Source organism: Populus trichocarpa, chromosome 6 (assembly GCF_000002775.5).
Source record: "Populus trichocarpa isolate Nisqually-1 chromosome 6, P.trichocarpa_v4.1, whole genome shotgun sequence".
NCBI classification, from domain to species: domain Eukaryota; kingdom Viridiplantae; phylum Streptophyta; class Magnoliopsida; order Malpighiales; family Salicaceae; genus Populus; species Populus trichocarpa.
In genome coordinates, this window is record NC_037290.2 from 2742912 (window position 1) to 2753499 (window position 10588).

At 29.9% G+C, this 10588-nt stretch overlaps 1 protein-coding gene across 2 annotated transcripts; it reads right to left on the reverse strand.

Annotated features, from left to right (window-relative positions):
* Positions 1–1073: 1073 nt before the first annotated feature.
* LOC7473565 (protein STRICTOSIDINE SYNTHASE-LIKE 2) lies at positions 1074–10345 on the reverse strand. 2 transcript variants are annotated; one of them, XM_052453532.1, is made up of 4 exons: positions 9928–10345; positions 4030–4203; positions 2968–3234; positions 1074–1715 (listed from the first exon to the last, which is right to left on the reverse strand). In XM_052453532.1, the coding sequence occupies exons 1-4, from the start codon at positions 10212–10214 to the stop codon at positions 1148–1150; spliced, it is 1296 nt and encodes a 431-aa protein (XP_052309492.1). In that variant the 5' UTR covers positions 10215–10345; the 3' UTR covers positions 1074–1147. The 2 variants fall into 2 exon arrangements, with proteins under 2 accessions (XP_052309492.1, XP_024458887.1); XM_024603119.2 differs by lacking the exon at positions 4030–4203 and having other exon boundaries at positions 9928–10336.
* Positions 10346–10588: the final 243 nt, after the last annotated feature.

Genomic DNA, 10588 nt, shown 5'->3' on the forward strand with positions numbered 1-10588 from the left:
AGTTGTAGCTGGTGTAGCTCAATATATGTGGTGGCAGCTAAATAAATAAATAAATTGACATGGCCAATACAAAAAGGAGAGAAATGAAGAAAATAAAAAATAGGGTGAGCTTGTTGGGCTGTAAATTGACCCAATTGAATTACATTATAGCTCTGTTGCTAGCCCGGGATAGCTTGGTAGGGCCCAGACTAAACCAAACTTTTTGTTTTTATTGTTGTTCTTCATGATCTGCTACCAGTCTTACATGTATGCAAGTATAATGGAAAAGGACTGGGGGAAATTTATTTCTGACTCATCTTTTCTTCGAAATAATTGTGGGTTTTTTTTTTCTCTTCAAAATTCAAGAATACATATATCTGCAAACCAATTTTTATGTCTTGAAATTAAATTTCTTTCTAACTGTAAATTAATTAAATAAATTATCTATACTCAGGGGTCATCTTCGAGAGTTGCTGTAACCAATGCAAATCAAGCAAGTTGGATAAAACACGGAACTATGGAAGGAGACAGCTGACAAATTGGTCTCTGCAGCCGATCCATCCCCTTTCACGACAAGACTTGCTTATGTGACTTTTTGTACATGGCAATCAGAGTGTTTTTGGTGGTGTAAAAATTAAAAAAAATCAATTTTTTTCAGAAAAGCAATCGAAAATATGAAGTTCTGCGGTATGGCATTCCTAGTTTAATGATAGACGAAAAATGGACACCTTTTCTGATGAGAAGTTCGCGTCAGTTTCTATCAAAAGCTTTCTTTTTTGGAACTGCTGACAGAGCAATGCATTTATAAATAGGTCAAGGAGTCCTTTTCCATTGATATTTCTTATTTTTACACCAGTCAGTTTCCACCAGGAAGTTTATATATATGGCCCTGATAAGTGATCGATCACCTGTAATCCACTTCAGATTTTTAAACAATTCATTGCCATTTCCACAACTAATCCTCCTCCAGTCATACTCCAAAAACCCATCATGTTTTCCCAACTTTTCTAATCGGAGCTCGGCCTTAATTTCTTCTCATATATATATATATATGATGAAAAACCATATGCATACTTATATTGCCTAAATGTTAAAAAAAAAAAAAACTTTGCATGTAATTCTTAATTGTTTCATGAAAAATCCACACTAATTAATATATAGTGCATGTTCATATCCTATACCTTCCAGCAAAAGGTAAAGCTATCGACCCTATCCATAATCTCCCATCTTTCTCCATTACCTCACTTATAGACTTCAACCCATCTCCGTCGTTGTCTTCGAACACTTCCAGTATGTCACCATTCTCACTCAACCTCACTGCCAAGCCACTCCCTCTATACTTGGACAGAGTTGATTGGAGCATCGCTATGTCGAGTGGAAGCTTAAGCAGAACATTCCCTATCCATGGATATGAAAATAACAACTCAGAAAGCTTCTCTCTCCTTGAATTCATACCAACCCAGTATCCTCCTCTAGGGCTCCTTTTTATGTTATCCGGGAAACCCTGTAGTTGAGCAAAGACTTCGACAGTTCCAGCTTTCGACGTTTTTATCCAATACCTTAAAATTCTACATCTGGTGGTCTCAGCTAATAAAATGAAGTTGCCATCTTTGCTTAGAGCTACTCCATTTGGAAACGTGAGGTTGCTGAGAAGAACTCTCACTTGTTTGTTTACTGGATCATATTTCATTAGTCTTCCTGATTTATCCCCACTCAATACCACTGAGAGATATTGCCTGCAAGATTGCATCTATCATTCAGGCTGTTATAAACATTTATAAGAACATATGTGCAGGTTAAGGCTGCCTAGAGAACCGTTCAAAATTTGACCAATTAATAATATTTCAGTTGCATTTATTGCTTTGCCAACATATTCAAATGAAGGGGCATGCCATGCAAGAAAACAGAAAAAAAGAGCTTAGGTGCACGCACTTGTCTGGCCTTTCTAGAATGTGCCAGAGTTTTTTCTAGTAGTTCAGTTAGATGGGCCTGGCTATACAGACCCATTAGCACCTGTTTTTAAAAGGCGGGGCTGGCCTCATTCTCTTGGCCTTTTTCTCTCTCTTTTTATTTGAGATATATATATATATATATTAATGAGATGCTCTTTAAATAAATTTATTAACATTATATTTGCAACATTATCTAGTTTTTTCATAATTTTCAATTAAGATTAGAGTTTTGTTTTTATAGTGATATCAACAATTACTTTATGAAAAATTATATATCAACCTAATATGAAAAGTTCGTATTTTAAAATATGCTTATAATTATTTAATGAGAATAAAATATTTTTTTGTTATTATTTATTCTTATTTTCTTATATATATATATATATCACATTATTTTTTTCATATAGTTACGGTGAAATTATAAAGATGTGTTTTTTTTATTAAAACTTGTTTTATAGATTATAATGAAATTAAAAAAAAAAACATGTTTAAATTTTTTTAAAAAATAATTGAATAAATAAAAAGATTTTTTAATAAAAGAATGCATATTTGTTCCTCAATTTAAACTATTAAAATCCTTAAAAACATTTAATCTAATTTATTTTTTTATCAAAACGAAAATGAAATGCATGCATAAAAAATATTTTTTTTTACTCTATGAATAAATTGTCGTTTTCTTTTGAATTGTTTTCATTTTTATTAATATTTATTTTAAATATGAAATGCATGAATAAAAAATAGAATCTTTTACTATACGAATACTTTTTTCCTTTTCTTTTGAATTATTTTATTTATCATGAATATTTTATTTTAATTATGTAAAAAAACAAAATTTGCAGCAAACCAGCTAGTTTGTGGCTAACAGAAAATCCATCCCCACCACTTAAAGATTTGTCCCAGCGGTCTTTGTACTGGGATAGCCTCAATTCTGCCCCCCTCCTCACAAATTTTCTATGAAGTGAGGATATAAACAAAAAAAATTCTCCTAATATTATTATTATTTAATAAATAAGGAAAGATAGAGTGTTTCACATACCTTCTTTGATACTGTGAGCTACTATCGGTAAAATAAATGGCACCACTTGATTGGTCGATGTCCAAACCATTAGTGAATCTCAAGGGAATTCCTTGTGCATGTGTCACGATCTTGGTGGCCAAGCCACCTTGGGTCCCCACCCTAAGTAATCCCATGTAAGCATCAGCAATGTATAGATCACCGTGTGTTTCGTCGAAGCATAAACCCAATGGACGCCCGCAAATGTGCTCCGTCTGTTGGTGATCACGTGGCCCTCCACAGCCGTCCCTGTCGGCGTTGTCAATCATAACATGTTAAAATTAGTGCGTGCAAAAATCCCATTAAAATAAGAAATTATTTTATTTTATTTTATATAATTTGGTCTCTACAAAAATCCCATTAAAATAAATAAGAAACTGTTCCATTTAATTTAGGAATTTGCAATTGGATTTTGATAAATCATTATTATTCCATTTCTTCAACAATTTGGTACAATAACGACTTAATTTCAATTGTTGTTTAACTCGTTTTAGCAGGAATATATATAAAATCTAAATAAATTTTAGTTAAAAAAAAAACCTGATTAACTAGTAGCCTGATTCAGTAAAACTCAGTAAAAAACAATAATTTTTTTTGTCAAAATAAAATATTTTAATTATTTTTTAAAATAATTAACTTGGATTAGCCCTGAACCATCCTTATCGACTGCCCGATCAGGTTATAAAATATGGTGCCAGTGATGACCATATTTACCCTTCTTTAAGGAAAACATGGAAGATAAGGTAAGGACAATAAATGCCTTACTATTTCCCTTCTATCTCCATCACCTACCTGTTTTTGTCCTTTCATTTCCTTTTTTTTTTTTTTTTTAATTCGGTGCTAAAGAGCAGAAAACAGAAAAAAAGAAGAAGATGAGGCTCAGCATGCAAGACAATTGCAGGAATTAGCTTAGACCTTCAACGTGTTAATGTTGATGCTGATGAGTAATAACCACGACGTGACTTTCTAGCCTAGAAAACATCTAGCCATGAACTTCTTAAACTTGCACCAACGTGAGCAAAAGGCTGTTGCTTACATGCATACCTATTTGGAGAAGCCACGGCAAAATCTGTCCATCCCTTTCTATTTCCTTGCCATTTGACTATCCTGCCATCCGATAAACTGGCATAGGGACCCTTACCAAGCGAATCAAATGCAAAGCTTTCAGGCCCAAAAGCACCCACAATCGGAACCTTTTTGAGTTGTCTAGCTCTGGCACTGGAAAGAGGTTCTGTATTGGATGTTTCAGAGGAAAAAATAACAATGGCTAAGGTGGAGAGAAGAAGAGCTATGGCCGTGAACAAGAGTTTGGAAGCCATAGTTATGGGAAAGGAGGAATTTTTGTTGTTGTTAAAGAGAGAAGAATTTATATGCATTTGAAATTGTTTTTTGTTTTTTTTTTTTTTTTTTGCGCACAAAGAGCTAAAAGGGTGTGTTCGCTTTATTATTTGTTGGTGGAATAGTTAAAGGATGGGCCAGGTTCATGAACCTGCAGGTGTATTTAAAATTACGTGGGTTGCAGTTTATGGTATTTTTTATTTAAAAATATATTAAAATAATATTTATATTTATATTTTAAAAATTATTTTTTAAATCAGTGCATCAAAATAATTTAAAAATATAAAAAATATCAAAATTTAAAAGAATACAGTATATATATTTTCAAATAAACTCTAGACTCGTAAGTTTTACATATCAATCCATATATAACAAGTTTATTGAGGATTTTTAAAAAAAAAAATAAGAAAGCTGAAATAATATTATTTTAAACAAAAATTTTAAAACCAAAATGGCCAAAATACCGTAAACAGAACAAAATATGATTCAAACCAGATTGGTCGACAAGTGGGTTGATAACAATAATATAAGGTTACACGTAATCTTTCTCTCTCATTCAGGATTGGTTTGCTGCTGGAAATTAGAAGAATTTGGATAATATTTGAGAGAGTTGTGAAGGCTGGGGTAAGTGCCAAGGACAGGTGGCATATTGTGTGTTCTTAGGATTAACCCTCATCCAACATTTCATGGTTGAGGAGAGGTGAAGTATCCAGCCAAATTTTTATTTTTAGGGATTTTCTTTTTAGATGTGCATGTCAATTAATATTCCGAGGTTTATTTGGTGTTTTAAATTCTAATTTAATTGGCAAAGCTACTGCATATAGTTAATTCCAAGTAATTTTAAGATTAAATCATGCTAATATTCGAAATTAAATCTAATTAATTTACCCTCAAACAATTAATGTAATATTGGAGTCTTTTCACTAAATTAATGTATTATTGTTAATGAAATTCTTATTAGTTCACATTTACGTTCATTTGTAAATGAAAAATCACAACTATATATCAAAATTTACTTTGTGGTTTATAAATTCATTTTAAAGAGATATATATAAAGATAAAAATAAAATCACAAGAAATAATTTCAATGTTAATTTAAATTTAAATATATATTTTTTATTCTCTCTACTTATCAACTGAGAAATTTTATAAAATTAAACTAAGCAAATCAAAATTATTAAATTTATTTTGTTATGGTAGGTTGATTTTTAAAACCTATTTGATTTAACCCTTAGTTTGGATCAGAATTTTTTAAAAATTAATCTTAATTTGACCAAGTCAACCTAGTAAGTTAACCCAGTCAAAAATATATTTGATTTAATATTTTTTTAACATAATATTATTTTAATTTTTTTAAAAAAAAAACTATTCAGTGCTGAAAAAAAAAATTAATGACCGGTTTAAGACCGGGTTTAATAACTTGGAGCAAACAAAACGACACCATACATGTGCACACTCTATTTGTACACGTGTGTGCAACTAGTCTACGTGTGCTGACGGTATTCTGACTAGAATTTATTCGGTTGAGGACATTAATGGTCAGAGGCTCAGAGCTCACATGAATTGAATATTTACAGCCAACCCGGCCTAGAGTTTTCTACTTTTCTTGCACCATGCTTTATTAATTTATTATTATCATTATTATTATAACTTGAGATTCTAAAAATAAACTAGGCGGTAAAAATTTAAATAAAATGATAAGAATAGCATGTGCACTTTTATAGTTTTATTAACTTTTTTCAACATCGAATTTTATGTTTATAAATTACTTGATTTTTATTTACTCCCTCACAATATTTTTGTTTCACTTAGAACTGTTTGGATTGTGGTTGTTTTTCAAAGTGTTTTTTATTTGAAAATGCATCAAAATTATGTTTTTTTATTTTTTAAAAATTATTTTTGTTATCAACGTATCAAAATGATATGAAAACATCAAAAAAATATTAATATGAAGTAAAAAATAATAAATTTTTTTTAAATTTTTTTAAAAACACTTTTGAAACAAAAAAATAAACAAAACAGATATCAATTTAAACGTTGGTGGGGTTGGTTTTTTTTATTTATTTATATGTTATCACCTAGTACTACAAAATTTTATTACGGTATTATTTATAAAAAAAAAAAGTTGTAAAAGGAAATTGTGTGGTAAAAATTGCAAGTGCCATGATAGAAAATACTGTAGCTGTCATACTCATCCTCCCCGAGAATAGTTTGCCAATCTAAAATATTACTTGTTTTGAATTTATGATCTATTTAAAAAGTTAATTTAATCAAATTCAGTTGACATCTAATTTAATAGGCATGCCCCTTGTTTTTAATACCATAATTTTAATTTTTTTTAAATAAATAAATATTATTTTAATATAGGTTTGATTTATCCTGCCAACCAAGACCTGTGCCGCTCTAATAACAATGAAAAATCTTCCATTTGCAATTATAACAGCGCAAAAAAAAAAAATAGGAATTTTAATGGTCCACCATGCATTAATGTGGTGTCTATAGTTTTTGGTCCTAAACCATGGTCCTGCAGCAATCTTTTTCACCAGAAGTATTCAATCTGATTCCGAAAGGACAGCTCGTATAAAGTTCAAACGTTGACAAGTCCGTGTTCTGACATTAAAAAAAAACTAAGCCATGTGGAGATTTCAAAGTATACCTTGCACTGTACACAAATTATTCTCAATTCTTTTTTTATAATTTTAAATTTTGTCATCAGATTTTTTTTCACAATTGAACATTTCTGAGTTGAAGTAATAATCAATCACATTGTTTTTTTTTTTTTTTTTAAGAGAGGATGAAATTGAAATATAAAGGATTGAGGTGAAAGACACGAGGTAAAATAAATAGTGACTCTTCAAATTTTATCTAAAAAATTAGTTTTGTTCTTATTTGTTTTACTTGAAATTCAGCGTGGAGAGATAAAATATTGTTGACACCTATATTGGCCATCATAATGGTTAAAATTAGTGTCAACATGATCATTTCGATGATGATAGTCTTATAGTGGTTGTTTTGAGTCTTAATATTGTCTAAAAACCATATCTAAGTTAAGAATATAAAATTTTATTCGAGTTGATTTTGTGATTTGGAACCTTTTTTATTTATTTATTAGGTTGACAAGTTTGTTTGTTGATGTTCTCAAGAGTCTTTGTAGGGAGTTTTCAGGTTAAAATGAGTTGAAAATTATTTTTTTCGATAAAAAACTAGTTTTTTTTATTTTCTAGCTACCATAATAGTAGTCAAATTATAGGTTGGTAGACTTCGTCTGCTGTACCAGGTGACGTGTCGTCTGTATATTTTCATTTTTTTTAAGGTCGTCCATCCATTTAAATCATAAAAAAAAACAAGCCTAAGCATATTGGCTCGGGCTTTAAGGCCCACAAGCCTAAGCTCTTCTTTTCACAGGCCTAAGGAATTGAGTCATGGGTCCACATTGCTGGGTTGGTTATCAGCCCTTTTTTTAGTATGTTTAGGTTAACTGTAGATTTATGAAAAAACTAATTGAATTCAGTTGAGTCTGTGACCTTAATTGTAAGTTTGACGGGTTAGGCCACAACATCCAGTTTATAATTTTTTTGGTTCAATGCATTTTGTATCCCTCAATTTAAAGAAAATGCAATTTCATTATTTATTATCGATGATCTGTTTTTTTATTTAACTTAAAATAAAAAAAAGTTTGACTCTTGTTATCAATAATCTGCTTTGTTGTCCAAATCCCATGCATTGGTCATGGTTTTTTTTTTAAAAAAAAAATATTTAATACAAAAAAATTAGCATGCGTTTTATTGTCATTTAAATATATTAAATGAAAAATAATCTATAAAATAAAAAACTTATTGAATTTGATTGTGAGCATCACTTGTATCGCGAGTTTGGTTGATTAACTCGAGTTCACATTTTTTTTTTCAATTGAGTTTTATTTTTTTACCAATTTTATTTTTTTAATATTGAGTTAGTTGAAGATTTAGCTTTTTAGTTTTTTTTTTGTTTAAGATTATCCCTACAAGTTTTGCATGTCAATTCAAACTAATCTAGATAGATCCAAAATGTTTCTGTCTCAATATTAAATAAAAATATCATTTAATATGTATAATTTTAAATTCATGGTTACTAGTAATTTTTTTATAAGATATATTAAGAATGCCTATATTTGTTTTCACATTTTTTTTTTATTTGTGATATAACAGAGCCAATAAATTAATTTAATTTAATATTTATTTCCTATCTCTAGTTTTTACCGAAAAATACATGAAAATGCATGTCTCTTGCACAAAAAGATCAGATGCTGACAAAAAGTTGCGACCTATTTAATCTGGGGAGCATAACAACGATGCCACCGTCCCCTAAGACTTCCATCGCCGTCGTCGTAGCTCGGTCCTAAACCACCAATTTGTTATTATTTCAATATTTTTCCTCTTTCAGCTCAATATCCTCCATTACCTCAATTTTATACACGTGATTTAAGGCTCTGCCGCTCCCCTCTTCTTGATTTGCACACCAATAGTTTTGTACTGTTTTCGTCTTATTTATTGCTGGAAAGTGTTTTTTTTTAGAAAATACTTTCTTGATTTTTTCATGTTAGGTTACAGGTCAATTAAATTCACTTTTTGCTAAAAAAAATATTAAATTTTAGATAGAAAAGAGTATTTTTTTCAGTTTAAAAGATTGGAAAATACTTTCCAATATGAACTAAATTGGTACAACTTTTATTATTATCAATAAAGTATTTAAAAATATATTATTATTAGAAGATAATAAATTAATAATATATTTATATAGGAAATAATATATTAGGACATATTAATATAAAATATAAAAGTATATTAATTTAAAATACTAGTGCATATAATATATACTTTAATTAAATAATATTGCTATCAAATATATTCAAATACAAAATATGTCATACTATATAACAACCATACTTTTTAAATCGTAAAATTGTGTTATGAAATTAGGATGCCATATAAAATAACTTTATTTTCAATGTTTTCCAAATACAAAAAACTAGATATATGTTGAATAGTTATATTTAATGTTTTATATTTGTTAGATAAGGTTGAAAAAAATTGATTTATTATTAAGTGATTTTTCAGATTATTTTTCATAGTATAATCAAATATTAAAAAATATTTTCTATTTTATTTTCTACTTAAATATAAAAAAATATAGTTTATTTTTCAAAGACTAAATATCAGTCAGCAATAGCTTTACAAAAAAGGAAAAAGAAATATTTTTTTTTCAGTGATTAGGAGTGGAAGAAGAATCATATCCTATTTCTACTGAGTACTGACTATTCGGGAATAACCAAAAAACAGCTGTGAGGCCTAATCCAATCGTTCTAAAGTTTTTTTTTTTTTTTAAAAAAAAAAAATTAAATCGTCATTTTCAAACAAGGCTTGCTGTCAGCAAATCTAAGGCAGGCATGAAATGGTATCATCTCCTTCACTAGTTTTCTTTTTCGTTCACCTTCCTTCGTTCTTTCATTATCCATTAAAATAATCGTAAGCACAACAAGCATAGACTTGAAAAGCTGACGCAAGAACATCTTTACCGTTTAAAATTGAAAAGAAAAAATATAGATATGCATTATATAAATAGTACCTCTCTTGAGAAGCAAAGGAAAAATTGATCCAGCGCCTTTCATGTTCTTCCCACCTGACGACTCGACCGTCAGATATTCCGGCGTAGGGACCCCCGGCGAGCCGGTGGAATGCAAAACTTTCAGGCCCGATTGCACCCTCAAGTTGAAGAGCTTCCCATTCCCTACCACTAGAAATCTTTTCTACAACGGATGGACGGTGATACAAAAACTCATGATTAATTGCAATTAAGGAAGAGGTTAGAGCTGTGATAGTTGCTGTTAAGAATAGCTTTGAGCTCATGGCCATGGGGAAAAGATGAGAGGATCAGGAAGGAGATATAGATAGAGTATGAAGGGGTTACTTAACGGTGAGAGATGTATGTTTATTCTCTTGGAATTTGGAAACACCAATCAGATAGGACTACGTGCGGATGTAAAATATAATCTTTGATTTGTGGTTCAAATTCTTTAATAAAGTGCGAAACCCCTTATTTATCCCCAATTAATTATGCAAGATCGATCGATCAATGTGTTTTTTCTAGGTATTAATTTCTTTCTATATATGTTCACGAAATATTCATTTGTCTAGCTACGTGGACAACATATATAACAACATAGGCATATTGGAGGCACCTATATCTACCAATGATTTTTAAAATAGGCGAATATGGACCTGCAAGG